The sequence below is a fragment of the Mauremys reevesii genome, linkage group 16 (genome assembly GCF_016161935.1).
Source record: "Mauremys reevesii isolate NIE-2019 linkage group 16, ASM1616193v1, whole genome shotgun sequence".
In the NCBI taxonomy this organism is placed as follows: Eukaryota; Metazoa; Chordata; order Testudines; family Geoemydidae; genus Mauremys; species Mauremys reevesii.
In genome coordinates this window covers 43,594,884-43,622,482 of record NC_052638.1, presented here as the reverse complement: position 1 = coordinate 43,622,482, position 27,599 = coordinate 43,594,884, and the positions used below count along the sequence as shown (strand labels likewise).

At 51.3% G+C, this 27,599-nt stretch overlaps 1 protein-coding gene across 6 annotated transcripts in view; it reads right to left on the bottom strand.

Moving 5' to 3' along the window:
* LOC120384228 (mitotic spindle assembly checkpoint protein MAD1-like) overlaps window positions 1–27,599 on the bottom strand; it is a 268,654-nt gene that overhangs the window by 38,474 nt on the left and 202,581 nt on the right. For 4 of the 6 annotated variants that reach the window (XM_039502612.1, XM_039502613.1, XM_039502616.1 and 1 more), the window contains exons 7-9: window positions 17,290–17,436; window positions 11,622–11,705; window positions 7,272–7,463 (exon numbers count right to left, since the gene is read on the bottom strand). In XM_039502612.1, the coding sequence (XP_039358546.1) occupies window positions 7,272–7,463; window positions 11,622–11,705; window positions 17,290–17,436 (423 nt within the window). Of the gene's footprint in view, window positions 1–1,322; window positions 1,445–7,271; window positions 7,464–11,621; window positions 11,706–17,289; window positions 17,437–27,599 lie in introns of those variants that run through there. The other 2 variants (XM_039502615.1, XM_039502618.1) reach the window with 2 other exon arrangements.

Sequence of the window (27,599 nt, the reverse complement as noted above, 5' to 3'; positions counted from 1 at the left end):
CAGGGAAGGGAGAAGACTCTGTGAAAACAAATAAAGACTAATTTACCTGACACTATGGTATAGGTGGAGGGGCATTTAGAAAACCCAGGGACAGACTATGAGAGGTCAGGAAACTTAAATCAGTCAAGTCAGAATTGTTACTGGAAAAACAATTCTGCTTCTGTACTGGTATTATGAGACGTGATCTGGCAAGGCTTGGAGCAGTGTGCATTTTCCCTTTAGCCTCTTGGTCTACTGCTCACTGAGGACAGAGCCATCTGCACAGACGGCCAACCCTTCGGCCAGCAAGCTACAGTGAAATAGCTCAAGACTCTAGGATACTTGCTGGTGTCTGTCGTGCCTACAGCACTGTGAGCGCATCAAGTCACCAGGATGAAGGGAAGAGTAATTCCACCAACAAAGAACACCTGGGAACCTGCTAACTGACCAAGGCTCATCTTTTCTTTACAGCCTCCTGTCACAGCTGCTCAAATTCAGTGGGCTACGAAGTACTATGAATGGGACAATCAACCTGCCAACAGCCAGCCAGCAATGATTTCTTCCTAAGACGGGAACTCAGCCCCCACTGTGCAATTAGCACCCTCTGAGACATGGATCCATTAGGAGAACATCCAATTCAGAGACACAAATATATAACGGAAAGGAGAGGCAGAGGAGTGAAAAAAAAAAAAAGAAGTCCTTCATAGAAGTCCAAAATAAATAGCCCACAACTTGCAGGGATTCTTTCTACATTGAAAGAAACAAAAATAACAGAGAACAAAGCTGGTCTTGTGGTGACAAGGAGGCCTCACAGTCAGGAGCCCTGAACCTAACTGCTGGTTCTGTCGGTGACTCAGTGTACTTGGGAAAGTCAGTTAGCCCCTCTGTGCTGCATCTGTACAATATCTACCTACCTCATTTTAATTCACAAATATCTGTTAAAAATGGAACGTGCTGGAGAAGGGGGAAGTATTACTCTCATAATGATTAGTGCTCAGTTGGTGGGAAATGAAATATCAACCACCTACGGTTTAATCAAAGACTTTGCGTGTAATACAGAAACTGCTGGGATGCTGCTGCAGCTCCAGTCTTGGCACAGCTGCCACTAGCACTCCATGCATCGGGACCCAAGTAGGGGGTCAGTGGGGAGTGTGCTGACCACATCCAGCTTCAAGTTTGCAGAGGACATCAAAATCGGGGCAGTTATAAATAATGAAGAAGACACGTCACTGATTCGGGGTGATCTGGATCGCTTGGTAAACCGGGCACAAGCAAACACTGCATTTTAATACAGCTAAATGTAAATGTATACGTGTAGGAACAAAGAACGCAGGCCATACTTACAGGATGGGGGATTCTATCCTGGGAAGCAGCGACCATGAAAGAGATTTGAGAGTCCTGGTGGAGAATCAGCTGAACAGGAGCTCCCAGTGTTGACGCTGTGGTCAAAAGGGCTAATGTGATCCTGGGATGCATAAAAAGAGGAATCTTGAGTAGGAGCAGAGAGCTTATTTTACGTATATATTTGGCACTGGTGTGACACTGCTGAAATGTTGTGTTCAGTTCTGGCGCCTGCAATTCAGGAAGGATGTTGATCAGTTAGAGAGGGTTCAGAGAAGAGCCAAAGGAATGATTAAAGGCTTAGGATACCTGCCTTATAGTGATTGAGCTCCCTGAGTCTATCTATTCAGTTTAACAAAGAGAAGGCTAAGGGGTGACTTGATCACAGTCACTAAGTATCTACAAATTTAACAACAGACTTTCAGTCTAGCAGAGCAATGATACCACGATCCAATGGCTGGAAGTTGAAGCTAGACAAACTCAGTCTGGAAATAAGGCATAAATCTGTAATGGTGAGAATAATTATCCAGTGGAACAATTTACTGAGAGTTGTGGTGGATTCTCCATCATTGACAATTTTAAAATCAAGATTGGATGTTTTTCCTCAGAAATCTGCCCTAGGAATTATTGCAGGGCAGTTCTCCGGCCTGTGTGACACAGGAGGTTGGAGAGATGATCACAATGGCCCCTTCTGGCCTTGGAATCTGTGAATCTGTGAGAAGTGTAACAGCTCTCCTTCCAAAACTGGATCAGACAGAGCAGGGTTAAGATGAGGATGATGATGGGGCTGGTTTCGGTATACTGCTTGCCCCACTGCACTGCCAAATTGCTCAGTGAGCTGAATGAGTTCCTCACCATCATGGCACTGGAAAGGCACTAACTGAGTGTTCTTGGAGATTTCAATACGCATGCAGAGGATGAATCTTTTGTGCTGGCTTAGGGTTTCCTGGTATGTCTACGCAGCAAGCAGAAACCTGGGGCAGTGTGTCTCAGAACTCAGGTCAGACTGGGGCTTGCACTGTGGTACTAAAACCAGCTGTGGGCTCAGGTTGGAGCTTGGGCTCTGAAGCCCACTCTCCTCCCAGGCTGGCCATTACCCCTGCATTTGAGGCTGGGGCTTATCTCTCCTGTTGTTTCGATGGTCTGTCCTCAGAAGGGCTGCAGAGAGCTCGGAGGGAGAGTCTTGTTCCACTGACTAATCCCATGAAGGTTTGGTAGGACACTATAATACTCTTGTGTTCTCCACCACTGACACAGTGGTCCCATGGCACCTTATTCACTGGCTTTGTTCTGACAAGGTCACCCAGGCTCACAGGTGATTGCAATAAACGAAGCAAGAGGGGAGACAGCTGGCATGCTGGTGCTGGAAGTCCTATGCCGAGGCTGATCAGCTGCACAGGGGGCAAAGAACTAGTTCTTTTCCTTCACTGTTGCATCCATAAAAACCTTGGTCAGCAGGTTTGTTTTGAGTGGTAGTCAGAGAGTCTGGTAAATCAGTCCTGTCTCAACTTGGTAGCTGGGCTGAGTACTTCCTAATGTGAGGAAATTGCTTGTTGTACTGCAGACAGGATTGATCAGATTAGGGATGAGTTATCTGCTTCCTTGGAGGGGGAGCAAGACCCTGTCCTCTCTGCAAAAGTCCCAGATGGTGATGCTCACTAAAGTACTGGAGGTGTTGGGAGAACTTTTGACCACAACCTGTGCTTTGGAGCCACATCTTCCTGGCTGGTGAAGGCCAGTGGAGAAGTTCTAAGCCTCTAGCTTGTGATGGTAAATGCCTCTCCAAGAGGGCTGGCTGCCTATTGCTTTGAAGGATGAACCATTGTGGCCTTTGCTCAAGAAGTCAACACTCGATACAGACAATCTAGCAAATTATCAATCCATAGCACACACCACCTTCTTGAGGACGCTTGCGGGGAGAGAACTCGCTCAGTATCTAGAAGTCCTTGATTGCCTGGCCCCTTATCAATCTAGGTGGAAACCTGGCTAGGGCACATCCACAGCACTAGTCATGGTGGTTGATGATCTCCTCCTGGCAGTGGACAAAGATCAGTGTCCGTGCTGCTATCAGATCTGTCAGCTACCTTTGTTACCACTGATCATGACATGTTGCTGGCTCACCTGTTTGCTCTCTGAGGGATCTGAGCAGGTAGTCAGGTATAACTGTTCCTTTGCTTGAAAAGCTCTCAGATGAGGGGTGGCGGAGTGTGACATGCTCCCTCCTGTTCCAGGTGTACATGGGGCCAGCAGCAGGATTAATGAGGAGGCCTGAGGTCTGGTGTTTTCTGTATGCTGACGCCGTACATCTCCATATCATGTGACCTGTCCAATGCAGCTCAGTGCTTCAGTCACTTCCTGGTGGAGATCAGGTCACAGATGAGAGCGAGCTGGCCACGGCCCAGTGCACACAGGACTGAGTTGATGCTGTGGGTTGGGGGAAGCAGCCGGAGGAGATATCTATCTATCCCTGTGACTGAGGGAGTATGTCTGCCGCTAGTTATTAGAATCACCAGCTAAGGGTTGATTTTAGCCACCCAGCTGCTGTCTGACGATCCCATTACAGCAGTGGCCCTGGCATCTGGTGAGGAGACTGATTTGCTGACTGGGTCACTGTGCTCTATGTGGGGCTGCCCCTTAAAGCCACCTGAGGACTGGAGCTGGTGCAGGAACCATAGCCTGGCTTACTGAGCAGAGTCTCTTTCTGGGAGCCTGTGCCCCAGTGCTCCAGGATCTGCACTGGCAGCCCAATGGACTCCGGCTGGAGTTTAGGGTGCTGGGTACAACCCACCACAGGGCTGCACAATTCATTGCTCACACTGGCTGAGCTGCACGCTCAGCCAGGCCCCTCCTCCCACTCTAGTCAGAACCCTATTGACATTGGTGAAAACTGGGAAAGCAGAAAAGCCTGATTTCCACTGAGACCAGAAATGCCCAGGATTGGCCTGCCTGAGGGATCCCCTCCCCACGCCGAACTGCCATAGAGGAGCTGGAGCTGGAGTCCCCTATAATAAAATATAATATATGGAGATATACCTATCTCACAGAACTGGAAGGGCCCCTGAAAGGTCATTGAGTCCAGCCCCCTGCCTTCACTAGCAGGACCAAGTGCTGATTTTGCCCCAGATCCCTAAGTGACCCCCTCAAGGACTGAACTCACAACCCTGGGCTTAGCCAGCTAATGCTCAAACCACTGAGCTATTCCTCCCCCCTTGTTAACAAAGAGATGGGACTACTGGCAGGACTCAGTAGCTTACTCTTCCCATCTGGTCTGAAATAGCCCAAATTCATGGCTTACTACAAGAGAGCAGGTCTGCTTCCCTGGACAGATAGGCGCTTTGTTTGTAGGGGTTGGCTAGCAAGCAGAGTTCCCTTCTGAATAATTATTATAATGCTGCTGGATTCTATTGTCGTGCCGGGTGTCAGAGAACCTAGGGCACTGGTCAGACACCCTACTACTGACAGTGAAATCACTGTGTAACTATTACAAACCTCTCCTCAACAAGTAGCACGTTTTAAATGTAGGAGCCTAAAGTTAGGCCCCATAACCCATATTTAGGCTTCTAAATAAGTGGCCTGATTTTCAAAATGCTGAGCAGCCAGCAGCGCTCACTGGAGTCAAGGGCCTGGGCACCTCGAGCTAATCTCAGACTTCCCAGATCACATACAGGACAATTGCAGGATTTTCTGGGGGGGGCGGGGGGAGGAACTAGCCAGAAGAGAATCATCCTGCATCTACTCCTTACTGATCAGACTGACTGCGAATAATAGAGAAGGTGAAACCAGTGACAGCTGAGCACAGTAAGGAGTGGGAAGCTCACCAAATCCAGCACTATGTAGGCATTAGATTTTGGGAAAACCAATGATGTACAATTAAGAAATGTAATTGGAGGAATAATTCAAATTCATAAGCGTGGGGGATCTGACCTGTCACCATGATTAGGGCACAGCAGATTACAATTCTTCAAATAAGGAAAAGGACAGGAACCTGGGTAAGGGCTGACTCTGTGCTGGGTTCTGTACTGTAATCACCAGAGCATGTGAATGCCCCAAGATCTGCAGTTAAGATTTCTGTTGGGGTGCGAACAGCTGGGGTCGGGAGGGAACCACACAGATACACAGAGTCAGTTAAGGTGGAAAGGGAAACGCTGCTAGAAAGCAGAATGAGTTAATGTTGCCAAAAGCATTAAGAGAACTAAAAAGCACTTTTACAAAGCTAACCAGAGAAGACACGCCCCAACCAAAAGCTAAGAAGGGGGACAAACCAAGATTGCATCTAAAATGGCTGACACTGGACTCTCGATCTCTCTAGCAGAAATAAAGGGGAAAAAGATTGTACAACTAGGAAATCAAGAATATCTTATTAAAAGAGCTATTCAGGTAGATAAAGGTTGTTGCAAGGAGGAGGGAGAAAAATTGTTCTCCTTAACCTCTGAGAATAGGACAAGAAGTGGTGGCCCGGCCCATGCTGCTTCCCGTAGCTCCCATTGGCCAGGAACGGCAAACTGCGGCCACTGGGAGCTGCGAGCAGCCGTACCTGCAGACGCTCGGGTAAACAAAGTGTCTCGCGGCCCGCCAGGGGCTTACCCTGAACAAGCTGCGAACCAAGTTTGGGAACCCCTGGTCTAGACAATACTTAGTCCTGCCATGAGTGCAGAGGACTGGGCCAGATGACCTCTCGAGGTCCCTTCCAGTGCTACGATTCTATGGTTCTATTGCTAAACATCAGAGAAAGGAATCTTTAGGAAAGCTGAACACACTCAGTTCAGCAGAGCCAAGTGACATGAATCCAAAGGTATTACAGAAATGAGCCCATGAATGAATCAGATCAGTAATAATCACGTCTGCAGTTACAACTGGGTAAGTCTAAAGCTACCCTCAATACGAAGAAAAAAAATCCACTCGGCACCTAGGGCTTGACCAGCTGTCTCTGTGTCCGTGGGAATCGACTCCTAGAAGGTGATGAGCAGGGAGCCATAAGCAGCACTAGGGCTTTATGAAGAAGGAACTGAGCTGCAGAAGGGGCTTTACACATAGGTATGCCCCGGGGGGGAGGGCTCTGCTCAGGGTACCCACCTTTGCAGAAAGGAATATTACTCACTGCAAGTTTTCCCTGAGCATTCACACTTGTAGGCTCTGGCGCCCCTGGCAAGGAGCTGTGGAACTGCCTTGAAAAGCCGTGCCCACGGGGGTATACCAGCAGTCAGGCATGAGGATGATATCATCATGCAACTCAGTGTAAGGGAGTGCACCTCCCTCAACAGCCTTAGATCCTTCTCCGTAGAGTCCAGAGCCCTGACATTGAACAGAACTCTGAGGTGGAGGGAAAGCAGGCGGGTAGTGTGAATGCACAGAGGTGACTCTTGGGACGTAACTTCACTTTCTTCTTTGAAGGCCTCTGTGGGAGATGAGCAAGCAGAGTTCCACCAGGTGGACGATGGGCAAGGAGTTCTTAGCTAAATATGGACAGCCCAAGGAGCAGTCTGGTGAAAGTGTGCTCTCAACTCCAAGTTGCTGCTTTGCAAATCACCACCACCAGGGGAATCTGTCTGAAGAAGGCTACTGATGCTGCAGTGCCTCTTGTAGAGTGAGTCTTCCTACCAGCAGTTACGGGCTTCTGAGCTAAGATGTAACAACATTCTGCACAACTCCTAATCCAGTGAGAGAGTCTCTGGTTGGTAATTGGTTCTCCCTGTTTGTAAGAGGACTACGTTAATGACAACTGCGTATCTTTTAGTTTGTGCCGGAAGTCTTCACATGGGACAATTACAGGCCAACATTTTGGTGTGCTCTGCAATTCAGACCCCTGTAGTCCGTACTGTGGTGCAGTGTAGACACATGCAGAGCACAGCTCTCTGGCTCCAGCTGTAGGTATTGTGCATACAGCCTAGAAAGGAGCAAACCCTCATGAAGCTGATATTCTCCAGCTTGGTGCTTGTGTGTGTGTGTCTTACCAGCAGGTTAGCATCCCGCAGCTCGGCCTGGAGCCTGTGCACTGCTGTCTCTTTTTTCCGCAGCTCATCCTGAACATCAGCAAGTCTCTGCTGCAGCTCTGCCTGCTCCTCCCACTGGTGTGCTGGCATCTCACAGGAAAGACTCCCACTGGCTTTTTCCCAGGTCCTCAGCCTGGACATCAGTTTCTCAATCTGGTGGGGAGACAACAACTCACCAAAGGAAGCCTGGGGCTAGCCCTGCCTGACTGCCCAGTGGCCAACATTGTGCACACATTAATACCCTGCTGCCCGCAGGTGCAGTCTGCAGCATTGCCTTCCCAGAGACCTGGGGTGTCATTCTGATGGTCTGGCTCCCAATTCCCTGTGTGATTCGGACTCCAGTGGAAACTGCCGCCAATCCCTGCAGATGCTGGACATCAAACTACCTGCTCTCGCCATTACGCCATCAGTTGAATTCTCTGTGTCTCTTGCCTCAATTCCTGGCAGGGTCTCAGCCCAGACTGGCTGATGGTGTTAGGGGAGGATTCCATTCTTGGCAGGGTGTGGGCTTTTTGTTTTGTTTAGCATTTTCTAAATGGACAACTGACCCGAAATTCTCAATTACTGAGGGACAATCTTCACTCATTGCTATATTTGCTTTCCACAACCAACTCTCTGAATAACTCTTCATGAGTGATGTACCCGAATACTTGGATGCTAATATCTAAACTGTATTCTTAAATGTATTCACCTAAATTTGGGTTATTGCTGATTATGCACTATATGTATCTTATGACTTTTAAAACAAACTGTATTTGTGGATAATCTAAGCACTATACCCAGAGGTACAGACACTATTTTCTTAACCTGTTACTATATAATTTTTTAACATTAGCTTTAATCAAATTTGTAAGTATTTAAAAGATGACGGTTCGGGGAATGCCTTCCTGTCACAGCCAGGGATGACAGCGTCTACCTGAGGGGGGAGGGAGGGAGAGAGAGAGAGAGAGAGAGGGGATCCCTTCCTCCCGCTGCCTCTTTCAGGAGACCCCAGCAGTTTTAGCTCATGGGAATTTTCTCCTTGCTGGCCCAGCCAGAGTGACCGAGTCCCCAGAGGGCTGCTGCAGGGTGACTGAAACAGACAGAGACCTTCCCAGGTGAGAAGCACTCAGAAGAATTGCTTCCAAGCAGCAGCCTTGGAGATTTCTGTTAAACACTGAAAAATGGGGCTTCCTCCCTAATCTCCCAGAAGGACAAGCTGTCTCCTGCGCTTGTAGGACCGAGTCCAGTCCCTTCCCTGTCTGTACTTGTGACCTTGCCACATCTGTACATGCCCTGTGTGGTCCACTCCAGGAGTGCTCAGTCTGGTCTCAGGTCTCCAGCTGCCACTTGTCTGTGGGTGGGACCCTTGTCCCACTCCCTTCTGGCGGGGAGTTCTCAGGCTGCCCAGCTCCCTGCCTTACACTGTGATATCCCTAGCAAGCCACCTCTGCCTAACGGACAGCGCCTGAGCATTGCTTCTCCCCCAGGGCTCTGAGCAGGGCTTGATGGCCGTGACCAATTACCACTCAGCTCTTCCTAAGCAAACACTTTCCTCCTTAACGTAAAAGCATTACAGAGAAAACCTATAAAACCAATACACATTCCTACATGCATGTTAACTGCTACCCAGAGGTCAAAGTCTTCCCAACCCTTCTGTGAACGTTGGGCCCCCTCCTTGGACCGAAGGCCCTGTCTAGTTGCTGGATCAGGAAGAAGGCCCTAAGTCAGTGTAAACATTGCCTATTTTATATCAACATCCCTTTCTTTGTCAGTTGTCTCCAGAAAACCCAGTTCGAACCAGTCCATGCAAGCCTCTGGGGAGGGGAACACCTCTCTGTGTGCCAACTATGTGATCCGCCTTAATCACTGGTTCCTGGAGGACCCTTGGAGCTGCATACAATCCCTAGCCCACACTGACACAAAACTTATTACAAGATGGTCCCCAAAGACATCACAGGCAGGTGCAATATCTGCCACACCCTTGTTACGCTGGGGAGATATCTGGCTCTGCCCCTCCCTGCTTCACAGGTCACTGGGAGAGTCCACGGAGCCAAGCTCGGCTCTCACTCTTAGCCTCTCCAAACCAGAAGACAAGGAATGCAAAATCTGGGGCCAGGTTTAAAACAAATAAAAGGAAGTTCTTCTTCACGCAGCGCACAGTCAACGTGTGGAACTCCTTACCTGAGGAGGTTGTGAAGGCTAGGACTATAACAATGTTTAAAAGGGGACTGGATAAATTCATGGTGGCTAAGTCCATAAATGGCTATTAGCCAGGATGGGTAAGAATGGTGTCCCTAGCCTCTGTTCGTCAGAGGATGGAGATGGATGGCAGGAGAGAGATCACTTGATCATTGCCTGTTAGGTTCACTCCCTCAGGGGCACCTGGCATTGGCCACTGTCGGTAGACAGATACTGGGCTAGATGGACCTTTGGTCTGACCCGGTACGGCCTTTCTTATGTTCTTATGTTCAGACGTCATGGACAGGGAAAGGCCTTGTTGGCTGTGCCCACAAACAGAGAGAGACTGAGATGGCCCAGCTCTGTGCCCCCTGCACTGCAGAAAAGGCAAGAAGGGGCTGGGGTCTGTATGATGGGATCAGCTTGTGCCCCTTACATTAGAGAGGAAGTGGGTACAAGCAGAGGGGCTGGTTGATGGGACCTGCCTGGGCTTTTACATTGTGGGGTGACTATAAGTGCATTGGGGGGGATTGGTCTAAGCAGGGGGCTGCACTGGGGGGTGGGTGGTCTAAGGGGGGGGCTGCACTGGGGGGTAGGTGGATGGGTCTAAGGGGGGGGGAGCTGCACTGCGGGGGAATGAACTCTCCACTGAAATAACAAATTGCTTTCAGTGCAGCAGCACAGTCTCGGAGATGCCCTGAGGCGGAGCAGGGAGTGCAGAAATGACGGTGTGGTAGGTAGGCCAGGGGGCAGTGGCCCGGCTGTATAGTGCCAGAGGCGCTTGCGGTAGGAAGGATGGTGAAATCTTTGCACTCCTTATACATTCCCGGGAGCTGAAAAGCTTCATCTGCCTGGACTGGAAGCTCTGCCCTTCCCCTGGCCGCTCCTAGCCTGCACAGCCGTCCATTTCCCAAGTAATGAGAATGGAGATCGTGGAAGTCCCCGCCTGATGATTTATCCAGGTCACAGAGAGGACAGCCGGCTAACTGAGGTTAACAGCTTTCTTGGGTTCATTTCAAAAAGACATTAGCATGGGGCTGTATTAAACAATGATGTGCCAAATCCTGATTCATGCACCTGGTGAGCTCCCTGTCAGGCAGGGGGACCCAGCTGACAGGCAGGGCTGAGCTCTCGCCTTGAGGGCAGGCCCATAATTCATGCTCCTAGTGCTCAATTACACCTGACATGCCAGGCCGTGGCTTCGGTACCTCACCCAGCTGAAATAGCCCTGTGTGGGCAGTCCCGAGCCTTCGCCAGTCAGGAGTCAGCCCCCCCGCATCATGAGACAAGCTTCAAAATAACAAATTTAAACAAATGGGTGTTTTTCACCCGCCCCTCCCCCCGCAACCCCCATTTGTGTGTGATCAGCTCAGGGTCACAGTCTGGCCTCACTGACACAACCGGAAACACAGGCCTCCCTGACAAGAGGGGACCTTTGACCTCTGCTCCCCCGGACTACGGGGAGCTGCCAGCCTTGCCTCTCAGTGCCCCATCATGCCCACACAGCTGCCCCCTCATATTCTCCCTCTGGGCGACTCCATGGTCTTCTGCCCCCCACCTGTCCGTACCTTCACTGCCCACACATTTCCCTCAGTCTCCTCCACTTCATGCTGTCCCCCTCAGCCTCTCCCCTCCCCTGTACCCCCAGCTTCCTCCTGCTCCCCCTCACCCCCTTGTACCCCTCCTGCTGTCCCTCCTTCCCCTACACCCCCATACCCCATCTGTTCCCCTTCCTTCCCCTGCACCCCCAGTCCTCCTCCTGCTTCTTCCCCTGCCCGTGTACCCCTCCTGCTGTCCCTCCTCCCCCTACATGCCATACCCTCCCCTCCTTCCCCTGCACCCCCAGTCCTCCTCCTGCTTCTTCCCCTGCACCCATGTTACCCCTCCTGCTCCCCTTCCTTCCTTCCTTCTCCTGCACCCCCCAGTCCACCTTCTGCCCTAACATTCCCCAGCTCCCCCTCAGGCCATCTCCTACACCCAACCTTCCCCAGCACTCCCTCAGTCCGATCCCTGCCCCCTCCCTCCCTCTATGCCCCCTTGATCTGCCTCCTCCCCCCAGCTAGTCCTTACCTTCTTTTTAGTAACAGGTCTATTTACATGATCTCCATTACTACTAACAAGCTTGTCTTCCATGCACTCAGGCTGTCTTACCTCTAACATCTGCTCAAGCCGATGGCCTCGTAGAGCCTCATTCTCTCCTGCTACCTGGACCAGACGTGCATTACACTCCTCAAGCTGAAGAGAAAGGGAAACATATTAGACATTCAGCTCCACCTTAGAACGTAAGAACGGCCACACTGGGTCAGACCAAGGGTCCATCTCGCCCAGTAGCCTGTCTAACAGTGGCCAACGCCAGGTGCTTCAGAGGGAATGAACAGAACACAGAATCATCAGGTGATCCGTCAAGTGAACACTCATCATCATACCAACAAACCAACTGCACGTCTCTTCAAACCAGTGGCAAGTGTCACTCTCATGTGTTCTTAACACAACTCACACATTCCCCTATTACCCAGTCCTTGAAGGCTCTGTCATGCAGGAAAAGGGGTAAACAGCAAGGTGGTTACGTTTGCAGACAATATTAAATTACTTGCGACAGTTAAGTCCAAAGCTGACTGTGAAGAGTTACAAAGGGATCTCACAAAACTGGGTGACTGGGCAACAAAATGGCTGATGAAATTCAATGTTGATAAATGCAAAGTAATGCACATTGGAAAACATAATCCCAACTATGCATACAAAATGATGGGGTCTAAATTAGCTGTTACCAGTCAAGAAAGATCTTGGAGTCATCGTGGCTAGTTCTCTGAAAACATCTGCTCAATGTGCAGTGTCAGTCAAAAAACTAATAGAATGCTAGGAGTCATTGGGAAAGACAGAAAATGCCACTATATAAATCCATGGTACACGTATACCTTGAAATATTGTGGGCAGTTCCGGTCGCCCCATCTCAAACAGGGTAGATTAGAATTAGGAAAGGTGCAGAGAAGGGCAACAAAAAATGATGAGTGTGGAGCAGCTTCCACATGATTAAAAAGACTTGGGTTGTTCATCTTAAAAAAGAGATTGCTAAGGGGGATATGATAGAGGTCACTAAAATCATGAATGCTGTGGAGAAAGTAAATAAGGAAGTGTTAGTTACACCTTCACATAACACAAAAACCAGGGGTCACTCAATGACATTACCAGGCAGCAGGTATTTCTTCACACAGTGCGCTGTCAACCTATGGAACTCATTGCCAGGGGATGTTGTGAAAGTCAAAAGCATAACTGGGTTCAGAAAAGTATTAGATAAGTTCATGGAGGATCAGTCCATCATTGTCTGTTAGCCAAGAGGGTCATGATACAACTCCATGCTCCGGGCGTCCTAGAGCCTCTGACTGCTGGGACTGGATGACAAGGGATTGTTCACTCGATAACTGCTGTTCTGTTCTCTCTCTCTGACGCAACACAGCACCAGGCATGGAGTTAGGCCAGCACAATGGTAAATAATGCAGTGAAGTGAATTCTGCTCTAGTTAGGACCTACAATCCTGCAGAATGCTTCGTGCACCTTGGATTCCAAGGCCCTGACCAGTGCAATGGTTCTGCAGCAGATTCAATTTGCCATGTTGTCTAGTGCCATAACTGTGCTCGGTGCTTTACAGACAAGTAAGGCAACAAAGTTCCTGGCCTATGGTGCTCACAATCCAAATAGGGCAGATGATAATGAGAAATGACTGCAGACCTTAGGGCTCAGGGATGGAAGGAGGAAGACAACAGAAACAGGCAATACAGCAGATCATATCTCTTAATTTGTCTTGTATATGTCTTATTTCCCTAGCTAGCTATATGAGGTGTTTTTTTATGCTGCCTATCACCATTAGGTCTGGACTAAGGCTAAACAAAAATGGGGTTAGCTGTGTTGGTTCCTGTGCATGCAAGGCTGTTTGAATGGTACGCTGTTCTTCCTCCTTGTTAGTGCTTACTGGTGCTGTTCCAGGTGAAAGCCTGGTTTCAAGGGGGAGGGATGCGGGCCTGACATGGTCTTGCCTGTACTTGAGAAAACACAAGCTGCTGCCTTCCCTCCACCCCCCTTTCAGGTGAACAAGAGAAGAAACTAAGCTAAGTCCAACCCAAGGACATTCTGCAGTCCCATTCCACCCTGTGTCACAGGCTTGTCCTCACGAGTCTGTGCCAACCTTCTAGCTCTGATCCCTTTTCTAGGGAGCTTCTGGCCTCCCTCCTCTCCAGTCTCCAGTTCTCTAGCCTTGCCTCACCAGGGTCCCAGACAATGAAGCAGGCATAAGGTCTGGCTCCAAACTCTCCCTGCTTCCGATTCTCCAAGGTCATTAGTATCGTAGCCACAGTCCCGTAGCAAAGTCTGCTTTTGGAACTTGTCTATGTCTGACTGTCCAGCCAAATTCTGCACCCACTACTCGAGGCATCCCAGGAATGCCCCCAGACAGGGACAGTCTCTTCAGGGCTTCTCCCTAGCCAGGCTGCTTTGTTACCTCTTCCCAGTTCTGTTCTCCTAAGGCAGCGGTTCTCAAACTTTTGTACTGGTGACCCCTTTCACACAGCAAGCCTCTCATTGTGACCCCCTTTATAAATTAAAACCACTTTTAAATCTATTGAACACTATTATAAATGCTGGAGGTGAAGCGGGGCTTGGGGTGAAGGCTGGCAGCTCACGACCCCGCATGTAATAACCTCATAACCCCCTAAAGGGATCCCGACCCCCAGTCTGAGAACCTTGTCCTCAGGGCTCCATAACAAAGCCCACTCAAACATTCCTCTCCTGAGGCCTCTTGACCAGACAGAGACAGAACTCCTGTCCCTTTCCTCGCCTCTCTCAGGAGAGAAAGCTAAAGCCTGTTCCTCTCCAGGCTCCTTCTAGTCTCTTCACTGGAGACACCTACCAACAGCTCCTGCTCCCTGCAGATGTCTTTCCACTTGGAAGGAAGGGAGTTGTTTCTGTTCCCTTGCTACCTTTCCCAGCATTCCTGCCAGCCACACTCTCCCCAGGGACCTTGCTACAGGAACAGCGTAGGGCTGGACCATGGACTTGCAGATAATCTGATCTCTTCTGGCAGGATTTCCATGGTTGTGGTCCTGCCCTGAGAATGCTCTGTGTAGGGTGTAGAGCTCTGGCATGCCAGTGGAGCAAGGTGTCCGAGCGTGCTCCAGGCTTGAGAGATGAGGTGCAGGGTTGTGAACCCTGCTGGGTTGGGCTGGGGCCCCCGCAGGAGCAACGAGTCCTGGAATTAATAGCCTGTTTTCACAGATTCAAAGATTTTAAGGCCTCTATAATCATCTGGTCTCTCCAGCTACATAGCCTTGAAATTTAGGACAAGAAGCCTGAACCTGACGCTGCGAAGGAGGGGATCCACAGATGGTGATCTGGTCTCGTGGTGGTTAAAGAGAAGGGGAGAGATGCTCTGTGGTGCTCTGGAGGGATGAGGCGGCACAGGCCCAAACATGGCTTTCTGGGCTCTGTCCAATAGGAATGATTAGAGCCAGCACAGTGCTGTCCTCTTCACTCCCACAAGCTCTCCTGTGTCCCATCAATGCCACATGATCAGTGGCTTTATCCTTGCTGTGTGTTTGCTTTGTATTTTATGGCGAGCACACAGGCAGGGCTAGGAAGCACTGAGTGGAGCTGAGAGAAGAACTATTTGTGGAGTGCTCTGCAGGAGCAGAGGAGGATGGTTCATGCAGAGAGAGAAAGAAGTGCTCCAGGCATAGAGGGGGCTGTGAAAACAAGCACAGAGGCACACATGGGAGGGAAGAAAACAATAAGCATCAGAGAGCCAGGAGAGAGCAGAGCATAAAGTGCAAAGCGAAGGTAGGAGACAGGCTGAGCGACACCTTTCCAGCTCCGGTGGCATTCCATGCTCCTCAGACTCACCCGAACTGCCAGAGAGGGGCTGGAAGGTGTGATCACTGCAGCCCCACAGGTAGCCCTGGAAAGGGGGATCAGTGCTGGCAGCTTTAGCTGAATGGCCTGTTCAATTAAAAATGGAGCTGGAATATGATGAGCCCTGTGCGACCAAGACAAAGGCCTGGGGCCCGGGATGGCAGGGAGCCCCCAGCCTGGGGCCTGGCCCTGCATGCCTAGGATGGCAGGGAGACCCCGGCCTGGGGCTGGGACAGTCTGATGGGATCACTGGTGGAGCTGAAATGCAGAGATCACCTTACTGATTCTGAATGCTTGAACTCCAGGCAAACCCTCCACGTTTGTGGCCAATGACACAAGCAGCAGCACTTGGTTGGGCGTTTCACAGCATAAGGCTCTTGGCACCCTGCCTGAGAGCTGGAACGGTCACCTTCCCCTTCACCTGTCACACCACACAAAGGAGCCAGCATGTGTGAGCCACGAAGGGCAGAGGGAGCAGGGAACGAGACAGAGCATCTACATCCAGCCTGATTCCCTCTCCCGCATACACCGACACAGACTCACTTACAGACAGATGCACAAATAGAGAAACGTGCACCCATGGATACACTCACAGACTCACACATGCAAACAAATACACACATCTTCACACAGTACCTGCCCCAGGGCAGGGCTGCTCTCCACCCACGTTTCTGTATACACCCCCCCATGCACGACTTGACAGCAGGAGGAGCAATATCCCGTTATACTCCCGCCCAGGGCCAGAGCAGCATCGCAGCACCACCAAACTACTTGCAACGAAACAAATTCCATTTTCTGCTAAAAACTCTGAAATGCTGCCATGTTCTGGACAATCCCTGCCGTGGTTAGCTCACTCCTGTCCTGCAAGCAGGGACCTGATCCTCTGGGATTTAATCTTCCATTATTCGGAGCGATTTCCTTATCAGTTTGTTACACAGGCAGACAACTTGCTCAGGCTTATGGGATGCTGAAAGAGAGCGGCAATGGTCCAGTGGGTCACATAGTCAGGTTCGGCAAGTAGTCCTGCAGTCCACAGTGGGACCAGCTGCAGCCTTTTCGCACTGGCTACCATCACACCACAGTCCACTTGCCATATTGATCCAAATGACGGCTGTGGTCAATACCCTTCACAGCTACGGGCACCTGACAAGCCAGCAAGCTGGACCTCCCCAGCTGAGGTGCCTGTGGAGGCAGCACGCCCTCCCCAGCAGGAATAAATGATCTAAGCAAAGGGTTTAACCCCTGGCAGACTCCGAAGCACAGTGCCTGCTAACAGAGATCTGTAAGGGCAGGAAGCCCAGTGGATACAGGAAGGGGAGGAGAAAATGCTAAAAGGGGACCTTGGGGCTACAAAGGAGCGAGGCACAAATACTGCCCAGCAGATAGGCTGTTGCCAGGGGCTGCAGAAGCACGGGGACAGTTTCATTGTAAGGGTGTGTATTTTCTGAAGCAAATTCAAGATTTCTAACCCAGGGAGTCAAGACCAATACATCTGAACAAGCCTCATCCTGACTCACCGTTTACTGCTGTTACCACCCATTAGGACAGCTCCTTCCCAGGGGTGCAGTCCCTCTCCTGTCCTCCACAGGGCCACCCTATTCCTCACTCAGAGAGGATTTGACAGCAGGCTGCAAGGATCAATACCTAGAACATCTGCTCAATTGCAGCCGCTACCCCTGGAGTCAGGGTTTGGGCAGAGTGCATGTCTGCAGCCAGCAATGCAGCAGTTTCTCTCCTTGGCTTCCCATGCTCTCCCTTCCTCACTGGGAGCCTCCATTTTCAGGTCTTTAGCCCTTTCTCATACTGCATCATTTGCATGAGAATAGAAGCATGTCACTGCTGCTGGCTTAGGTTGCTAGTGCATGAAATAAAGTTACTAGCCAGGCCTATAGAGCTGGAGCTGGAGTGGAGTCTTCCTTACCTGCCTCTGGGATTCCTCCTGTAGCCTGCCGCTGGCCTCCAGGTCTTGTTCGAGCTGCTGGATCCGGCTGCATTTCTGCTCCAGTTCTGCCTGCCTCTCCGTCTGCTTGGTCTGCAGTTGATAGATCCTCTGCTCTTGAGCATCCAGCTATTGACCCGCCCAGGGAAAGAAAGAAAAAATGGAAAAAAAAATCAATTAATACTAAACGGCTTAACAAAACCCTGAACAGCACAGGCCTGATGCTACTGGGGGTGGGGACTGAGGGGAGGAGAAACACCCCCCCACTGGCTGCAAGAACTTGATGTTCTGGGGACGGGAAGCCAATATGGTAGGTGCGATTTGCTAGCACACCAGCCGCAGTACTGACAAGTCCGAGGCAGGGAGCTGCAGATGCTCCGCTGAAGGACACTTGCCCTCATCCCGTCTCGAGGGGAGCTCTACGGAGCCTGGACGAGGGACAGAAATAGAAGGCAATGGCGCAAACACAGAGTTATTTAAACAAACAAACAAACAGCTCCCAGCGCTGGCTGCGTGTTGCAGCTCCAGGCGGCTTTGCCCTGTGCTACGGAGCGCTGGGGCACTCTCCTCTGGCATCGCCTGTACAGAGAAAAGAGAAAGGAGGGCCTTGGTACCTCGGTGGCCAGCACATCCCTTTTGTCCTGCAGGAGCAGGAGCTGGCTTTGAAGAGTCTGGATTTTTGCATCGCGGCGTTCCAGCTGGAAAACGTTTACATGGAGAGGGAGAAAGGAAGACTCATGAATGCCAACCAGTGAGCAATCATCATGACAGGACTAAAGCACTGATCCCCAAAGCGAACTGTGCACAGACCCCATCACTGACTGGCGTCTCTGGACAGGCACGGTGGAAGAGGTGGCAGTAACTGCTTCCTCTCTGCAAGGGCCAGGTGTGACTTCTGTCGCTGGCAGAGCAGACAGCGAGTGGGAGGCAAGAGATTTTGCTGGCCACAGATCCTGAGAGTTTTTTTTAAAACTCAGCATTGGGAAATCCTCTGCAGTGATTGGTCAGTAGCGTGGGGATATCCTGACATGACAGCTGGGGTTGGAAGCACTTTTGTTCCTTGTCCCTATCCACAGGTGATATCAACACACCTCATTTATTGGGGCCTGGGGTGGCCCAGAGGAGTGCTTGTTTTAGGAGAAAATGGATTATCCTCCATGATCCAGTAAGGCTAAACAAAAAATGCACATTAACTAAAAACAGTAACAGCTTCCCAAGCACCAGTCCACTTGAGAGGAGAGACATGGGGTTTAGAAAGGACATGGCTGCAGCATCCTCCCACTGGAAATTAGCCATGTATAGCTCCTCCTGCCACAACTTCTCCCACTCTCCTGTCTCCAGCAGGGAAGGATACAGGAAGCTTCAGCCTCACTAAGCTCGCCCACTCAAAGGCTTCCCATACAGAGAGGGCCCCAGGCATGATGCACTTATGCTCAACCATAGAAATCTCTTCCTAGAGCCAGTGAAGAACAACGGCCTGGACAATTCCACGAGCGCTGAAATGCCCAGGTCCCTGCACACTTGATTCTTGTCCAGAGCTGCTCCTCTGGAACCCACAGCCCCTTCCCAGGTCCCCACTGCCCTGTATAGCCCAGAGCTCTCCCCTGCAGAGCCCACAGCACCTCTTCAGGTCCCCACCATGCTGTATGGCCCAGAGCTCCCTGCTGTGGGGCCCACTTCCCTGTATGAGCCAGAGCTCCCCTGCAGAGCCCACAGCACCTCCCTGCTGGGTCCCCCACAAGCCTGTACGGCCCAGAGCTCCACATGGCTGAAACCAACCCGAGACCAGTGGGGGACAAACAGCCACAACATGGCCCAGCCCAGAGAGCAGTGGTGGAAGGGGGCCGTGGAAAGAGGCAGGCTTGCGTCTGCGAAAGGAATCGGAGTCTCTCCCCGAGACGTCAGGAGTCAGCCTCGGCTCAGAGCTGTAACCAACGGCACTGTTAAGGAAGCTGCACGTCTGTGCTGCACAGGCCTGCTTGTGTCTGGAAGGTGCAGCACCAGATGGGCTCCAGCTGCTGCTCTGAGCCCTCGGGGCAGGTGCCCTACAAAGATGTGCCTAGCAGCTCAAGCAGCTCCATACCTTGGTGCAGCTCTATAAAACTAACGACACCAAGCCAAGTAACGGGCAGCCTGCCTGGGCTCCCGGTGCTGCGAGTCAGAGATCAAGCCCTGGAGACTGGGGCTTACTGTTAAACAAGACTGGTCTTCTCGCCATGGTTAGTCCCCAGGGGCCTTTACCTCTCTTCTCAGGAGCTCGTTGGTTCGAGAAGATGAGGGGAGACGTTCACAAGGACGGGATCCAGGAGCACTGCTAACCTAAACCACAGCATCACGGAGGTTAACAGCAGGCACTGGCTGCCCAGATAAACAGCAGCTGGCTCAATCCCAGTCACAGCCCAGGGATGAAGCACTGAGAACACGCTCCCGGCACGACACTCTGGCCAGCAGCGCGGCAGAGGTGGCAGCCCCTCTCCATGGCCAGCCTTTGGGATTGGCACATCACCCCGTCACGCCTCCTGAACTGCGCAAAGCCCCTGGAGCCAGCCTATGAAAACTTTCACTTCAGGCTGCAGCCTTTTGGAGCCCCCCATGCTGATGTCACCAGTTCCCTCATTCCCTTAGGGTCTGAAGGTTTGGTTGCCCTTCAAGTGTTTACAGACTAAACAATATAGGACTGAAATATGAGTGAGAAAAGGTCTCCGAGCTCCCATGTTGCAGCCACCTCTGCCTGGTTCCCATGACTGTCCCCCAAAAGAGAAATCTCTCATCTCCCCACCTGTGCCACCCAAACTCTCCCAGAAGAAATGGCTGCCCTCCCCAGTCCACCCCACCCCTGACTCCTACTGGGCTGAGGAACCTCTCCCTCTCATCAGGTTCCTTCTCCCCCTCCCCCCCCAACAGGAATCTGGGACACAGAACAGGACACCCTTCAACCTACCCACCCTACCATGGGGCAGAAAATCATGGACTAGCCAGCTCCCCCAGACCCCTGGCTGATTTCAGGTAGTGCCCTATCTAAAAGAAAGGGGTCTCCTGGCAGCCACACTCCCAGGCCCTGACTGCTCAGAACTCTGGGATGTTTGTTTGCGTCTGGCTTAGCTAATGTCTGGCCTCACACAATGAGCTCACTAGTGATTCCTGCTGAACATGCAGGCAGTCTGCACCCTCCCTTCCTGGCATGGCTGCAGGTCGGTGCAAAGAGCAGAGCTCAAAGCTTTTTGCACTGTCCTGCAGACAACACGGTGGGGGAGACGCAAGCTGCAGAGGTGTTGGCTATGGTGCTCCCTGTGTTCACCACTTACACCCTCACCGATATCACTGGAAACAACATGTGGTCAGTAGCACCTAGAAGCCTGACCCAGGCCACCATGCCAGGCACTGCGCATACCCAGAACAGGGAGTTTGTGCCTTCCTCCGTACTGCCCCTGATCTGGCAGCCTCAGCCCCTTTCTGCCCCAGGGCACTACGTGCCAACCCCCCCTCTCTTGAAAACCCACTCCGGGAAGCCCCCAAAGGCAAATCCATGTCAGTATTGTACCAGCACCACTCCAGCTCTGCCACGCTTCCTGCTGCCTCCCCCAAGGTATTCTCAGTTAGTGTTACCCTCTGGGGGCTCCCAGGGTATCCTGTCAGGGGCAGGCGCTGTGCATCATTGTGCCTCGTGTGGCCAGTGTGTTACAAACAGGCCCACCTGGCTGCCCGCACTGCCCCCTCCGTCACCTGCACAGCAGCTGAAGAGCTCTGGTGAAATCTAGCCAAACCCTACGAACATGTTGGAGACGGGCTAAGATGCATTTAATTAGTACCTATCTGACTAAATCTAGCTACAATTAATATAGTAATTAAATGTGAATTGATTAATACAAATATATTTACTGAAGACTGTCACCCAGTTATCAACATTCATAATTAATTTAAATATTAGTAACATAAAACGATGTTAATATCTAAATTAAATCTGTCATGGAGCCACCATCATCTTCATATTGTGCCTTCCTCAAAGCTGTAGCGCTTCAGTGCTGCACTATGCTATGCACCACAATGGGAAATGGCTGGAGTTGCACAGGTGAGCACTCAAAACCCAGCAAATGCTCCGGGGACACCACCATGTGTGTGTAAATCTGTGCTTGTGCACAGCCAGAATCAGAGAGGACGTGCGCCAGGGGGGGCGATGTGGAAAAGGCAGTTCCTGGGACAGATGCCAGGCCTCTAGAAACAGACAGGATTTCCTTTTATTTCGACTGTAACTAAGCCAAGGCTCCGAATCTAGATTACCTTGTGCTGAGTTAAGTACTAGATATGTTCTGCAAGCTAGGTCTTTACATATGGTTTTCAGTCTTTTCTGAATCCCAAGACCAAATCCAGCCAGTGGGGTGACTTGTACAGAGTGCCCCAAAGAGAGAAACCACCCCTAGAAGGGAGGGGTTCTGACGTCTCACCCTATTCAAGGCCTTGATCAGAAGGGCATAGAAGGGGGACCCTCTCTCAGACCATTTGTTGCGCACAAGGAAGTGGTTCTGACAAACACAAGGCAGGTGGCTATTCAGCCACAGAGCTGTGGTTCTCAACCTTTCCAGACGTCTCTACCCATTTCAGGAGTTGGATTTGTCTTGTGTATCCCCAGTTTCACCTCACTTAACTGCCTGCTTACAAAATCAAGCATAAAAATACAAAACAGTGTCACAGCCGCTGTTACTGAAAAACTGCTGACTTTCTCATTTTTACTCTATAATTATAAAATAAATCCATTGGAATATAAATATTGTACTTACATTTCCGTGTGATACTGAGCCTGTTTTTCACTTGTGAGCCTTGTCTGAAGCCCAGGCCCTACTGCCCGGGGCTGAAGTATTTAACTTAGCTTTGCAGAGGGCCCCAGGCAATTGCTCTGCTTGCCACCTCTTAATGCCAGCCCACCATTTGCGAGCCCCCTAAACCCATCCCATGACTACTTGTGGGGCTGCATACCCCAGGTCAAGAAACACTGATCTAGATGAGTGGTGTACCCCTGGAAGACCTCTGAGTACCCCCAGGGGTACATGCACCCTTGGTTAAGAACCACTGCCATAGAGGACACACGGGTTTAGCGGGCGCAGGCACCATGGCATCCAGCAAAGTAAGGCCTGGTCCACCAGACTGTGGCTTTGTACCTACTCTGTCCTTTCTTGCATGTCACAGGCCTAATGAACATCCTGCGGTTTTCTGGAGGCCTGGCCAAATCACAGGGCCAAAAGCCAACCGTGATTAGAGGCCTGGAGAGAGAATGAACAGACTGGAGTCTTTACCCAAGGTGGAAGAAGAACAGGAAAGGGGATATATTTGAGGGATTACATAATAAAGAAGGCTGTAGAGGAAGTAGCACATACACCTCTCTCATAAGACTAGGACAAGGGGACTGTCCACAACACTCAAAGGATCACACTGAACATTGAAAAAATAATTACTTACGAACACAACACAAACGACCCGTGGAACTCACCCCCACCTGATATCACTGAGGCCGAGAGCCTAGCAGGACTCTAAAAAGGAGAGGCCATTTGGATGGATGAGACTAGTCACAGTCACATTAAAGAGCTAAACTGCACCTGGGACTCCTGCTTCAGGGCGTCTGAAGGAACATGGAGATGGGCATCTCCATCAGCAGGACCTGCCAACTAGTGTTCACACGCAGGACAGTCCTGTGCCTTCAGCTCCTGCTTTGCCGTCCAAGGCTCTTTCATCCTGCTGCACTGAGGCGGGAGGGGTCAGCCGTGCTCAGACCAAGCATCCTCTGAGGGTTAAGGGAGCCTGCATGGGAAAAGACTAGCTGCCTTTTGTGGCAGGGAGGGTGGAGTCTGGTAACAGGAAGTACAGCACAGATTCACTATTCCAGGCAGGCGGGGCACATTTCAGCTACAGCTCCCAACAAGCTAGCCTCACAGAGGTCAGGTTAGGGTGCACCAGCCGGGGCACTGAGCTTTATCTCCCAGACTTTCCCTGCTGTGCGTATCCTACTCCTTTGGCAAGCAGATAATGCACCCTGTGGCCTCACATGTGGACTGTGCGAGGAGAGGGGTTACCACAGCTGCTCTCCCTTACCAGAGTCTGTCACACAGGGACACAGGGCAGGGGGCTGCAGGTACCATTTCGGTCCGAGTTAGACAAGAGAGCGTATCCTGCAGTATTGCCGGCCTGGGACAGCCTGCCCCGCTCCTGCCAGCCAGGCACAGGAACAGCCACCTGTTGCCCACCTTCCCCTCAGAAACAGGAATCTATTTGCTTGCTGCAGGAGAGTCGGTGGCATGTTTAGGGTGAACATTCCCCCCACTTCCCTTCCTCTCTCATTTAAGTGGAATCAATTGTGCCATTTCTGCTTTGCTTTTCAAAAGCAATTACTTTCATGTCATTTCTATAGACATTCACAGAGAGCGAGCGAGCGAGGGCTTGATTATCCATCCCCACCCTCGTCCTGTGGCTTCTGCAGCGGCGGCAAAGTATTAAATTAAATGAGGTGTCTATGGAGCTGCGATGGTTTCAGGTCAGAGACGCTATGGAAAGCTGTATGCTGCTCTGCTCCTGTATATGTAAATGGATATATTAAAACCACTGATGTCAACTTGCAACACTCTTCTCCTCTGCTCTCGGGTGATCAAAGCTGATTGCTGAGGCAATTACTGCAAAGGGAAGGAAAATCACGGCCTCCTGCTCATCCCTGAGCTGCTGGAGTTTAATTGCTTAGTGTAGCTGAAGCTGCAGCTCCTTCTCCCTTGTGCGCACTCACACACACACACGCAAGCATTTCACACAAGGAAATACACACAGGAATGCTCAGTTTTGGTGAAGCAAGGACAATGAGAAGCACCCCAAACACAGAGACCACAACATGAAAAATAACCATGTTTTAAAATGAACAAGCCACTACAGCAGGCAAGCAACCAGAGCAGAAATGGAGGGGGGGAAACCATAGGCACAAAACACAAGCTCACAGCAGCAGCCTCTCTCATGCTCTACCCCTTGAACCCAGAGTCATAAAGGGTAGAAAATTAACAAGGAGTCCGGTGGCACCTTAAAGACTAACAGATTTATTTGGGCATAAGCTTTCGTGGGTAAAAAAACCTCACTTGATGCATCTGAAGAAGTGGGTTTTTCACCCACGAAAGCTTATGCCCAAATAAATCTGTCAGTCTTTAAGGTGCTACCGGACTCCTTGTTGTTTTTGTGGATACAGACTAACACGGCTACCCCCTGATACTTGACACCATGCAAAGTAGAAAATTAGGCCTCCCCAAACCATGTGAAGTAGGTCAGAGCCATTAGTGAGGCACTGTCAGTGTCCTACCCCCGTGAGTCCCGACTCCCAGCCCTGCTATGGAAGCGCTAGATCACATTTACACTTGCTTCAGCGAAGGGTGCAGCTCAGCTAGTGCGGAGGACAGTTTAACTGCAAGCAGAGGGAAAACCACGCTCAGCACCACTTCAGAACCGGTGCTTATAACCATTCAGCTGCAGCAGCGCTTCCACACGGGGTCACCTAGGGTTTGTCTACACTGCAATGCGTGGCGTGACTGCAGCACAGGCAGACAGACCTGCGCTAGCTTGAATGAGGGCAGCATGGGCTGTGCAAGCCTATCCAGGACCCTGGCTATGTGCTTGTGTAACCCAGGCCTGCTCGGTGCGGCGCTGCCCCCCTTTAGCGGGATCTCGACCATCCAGAGACTGGTGAGAGCATGTGGCTTTTAGTTCATGCAGTAGAGGCTCGTATACTAAGCTTCAGCAGTCCCAGGTTCGATCCTGCCTGCCACCAACCAGGGTTTGGCGGCGTTACACTTGAATGACTAGCCCACGCAGCCACGGCTTCAAAGCTACTGTTGTTTGAGCTAGCTCGATCAACGTTCGCTTGAGCATGTCTATGTGCTGCACTGACACCTCTGACTGCAGTGTAGACACACTGAGTGCCGACCAGGCCTGAGGGCTTGTCTGCAGCGTGGACTCCAGGGGTGTGAACTGCAGAAACCACCAAGTGGTGTGCTCTCACTGCCCCACGTGGACACTGCTGGTGCAAAATAAAAGGCACCTAGTTTGCATTAACATAGTCCGAGTTCACGCCAGCAGCGTGCACATGGGACACTTAGAGCACAACACTGTGGTGCGCTCTGCACTTCACACCACTGGAGTCCACACTGTGGCGCCACAGAGGTTTAGTCTAAGGGCTTGTCCACCCAGGGAAGTTAGTGCCCAGGGAGCGAGGGTGTGACCTTAAAGCAAGCTGGCTCCTCCGCAGTAACCCCCTGTGGGGATATGCACACAACGCACTCAGGTGCTTTAGCTAAGTACTCGGCCCAAGTGCACTTGAGCAGTAAGAGTCCAGTCGGAGTAGTGAGTGTGCACCAGCTGCTGCTGGCTTTGCCCTGTTTATTCAAACGACAGATATTAGTTAAGAAGTATAAAAAACCGAGGACAAGAATCCAGTGCCCAGTTAAACTCTGCACACAGACCCAGTGGCTGGTGCGCGTACACACAGGCTGACAGGCTGTCTTTTAAATCCTCCTCTCTAAATGCTTTGTTCCTACTGCTAAAATAATCCATGCTGGGGTTTAAGCAGGCTGGCTGGTCCCCATCCTCCCAGGCTCCCGAAGGGAAGGCCCGCAGGTGTCAGCCCTAAGTGGGACATGGTGGATAAGCCTGGTGGAATCCCTGGGTGCATGCAAGAAAGGCATGATTCCACCCCAGCAGATGTAAAGGCCCAAGGCCCGACACTGGAGGAGGCACATACAGAGATGGGGGGGAGGGTAAGTGGGGGCAGAGGTGTGGCTTGCCCTGTGTCATACAAACAACAACATCAATATTTATAAGAGGCAGTACCTGGATGTGTTCTGCCCTGGGGGGGCCCCTCATTTTCCCAGGGTAGAGACGTGCTCAGAATCTAAAGGATTACAGCTTTGATGGTGGGAATCAAACCACAGGGCTTTCTACATCGTGAGGCAATTCTTTCTGCGACGGAGCGTAGGGTCAGGGAGCCTGACGCTTCTGTCAGTTACGTGGGGGCTCATCGCAGTAACTCCTGAACGAAGCTGCACCCATGGGAGGCGGATCAGGCCCTACAAGTTTATGTTCTGCTTCATTCTGTGATTTTCTCCAATACATTTTCTCTATTTCAATGCCTGCCCTGAGCTGGGTGACAGTCAGTGAGGCCAGGCCCTGCCAAGAGCCTGGCGCAGCAGAGATGATGGGCAGAGCAGAGGGGGAGGAATCACAACCCCTTCTGCAGAAGCTGGCTGTGGTGAGGATAGACGCCGCGACTGCCTCTGTAATGTATCAGAAGCGAGCAGTCAAGCCCCAGCACAGAGTATTTGCCAAATAATAAATGGGGGATTTTTTTGTTTCCCTGCTGGTGTTGAGCCACAGCCAGGAGAGCTGGAACGTCCTTTTCCTTGCCGGTTTGGGCAGAGATTCTGCCACTGCCACGTGACTCGAGCTGGCATGAGACTCCCTCCAAAGCCCTGGGGCTAGCACCGCTGGAGGAGCATGCCCTTCTTTAGCGTCAGACATGCACAGAGCCTTCCCTGCTGCACTCCATGGGCTTGCCAGGCTCCTGCCACACCTCCTGCTGGAGCTGGATTTGCAGCCAAAGGATGTGAGTCTCTCTTCCAAGCTGCCTGTCTCTTTTCATTTAGCTCAGAGCCCCTCCCCCACTGCTGCTGCTGCGGCTGGTTTATTCAATTCAATACTTGAGGGAACTGCAGATGAAATGGCTGAATCGAAATTGCGGGCAATAGAGCTATTCCCTCCCTGGCCTGCCCAGCCAGAGTCCTCGTGCACACGGCCTCTCACGCAGCCCGCGGGCACCAGAGCAGCACTAACGGGCACACCCAGAAGATCCCAAAGGCCCCATTATTTGCTTCTCACAGCAGCCCCCACTTGTCCAGCCAGGTAAATGAGCAGAAGGTGTGTGCCTGAATGGGGGGACGTGCCAGCGAAGAGAGGGCACGGACCTCCCTCTGGAGCAGCACAAGGTGCGACAGCCTGTGTTACAGAAGGACCAGCAGGCCCCTGATTCTGCTCACATGAGCATGCCTGAGACCCCTGACAAGTGCAGAGACGAGGGGGTGTCATCTCTTTTATTGGACCAAGTGCTGCTGGCGAGATATTCCCTCTCCCACTCGTCTCTCCAATACCCTGGGACTGGCGCTGCAGTGTGGACAGAGCACAGCCCCTTCCTGGCCTCCCAACCCCAGCACACAAACAATTCAGTCAGAAATGTGCAGGCACAACCAGGATCCCTCCCAATGCTGGGCACAATTGGCAAGGCT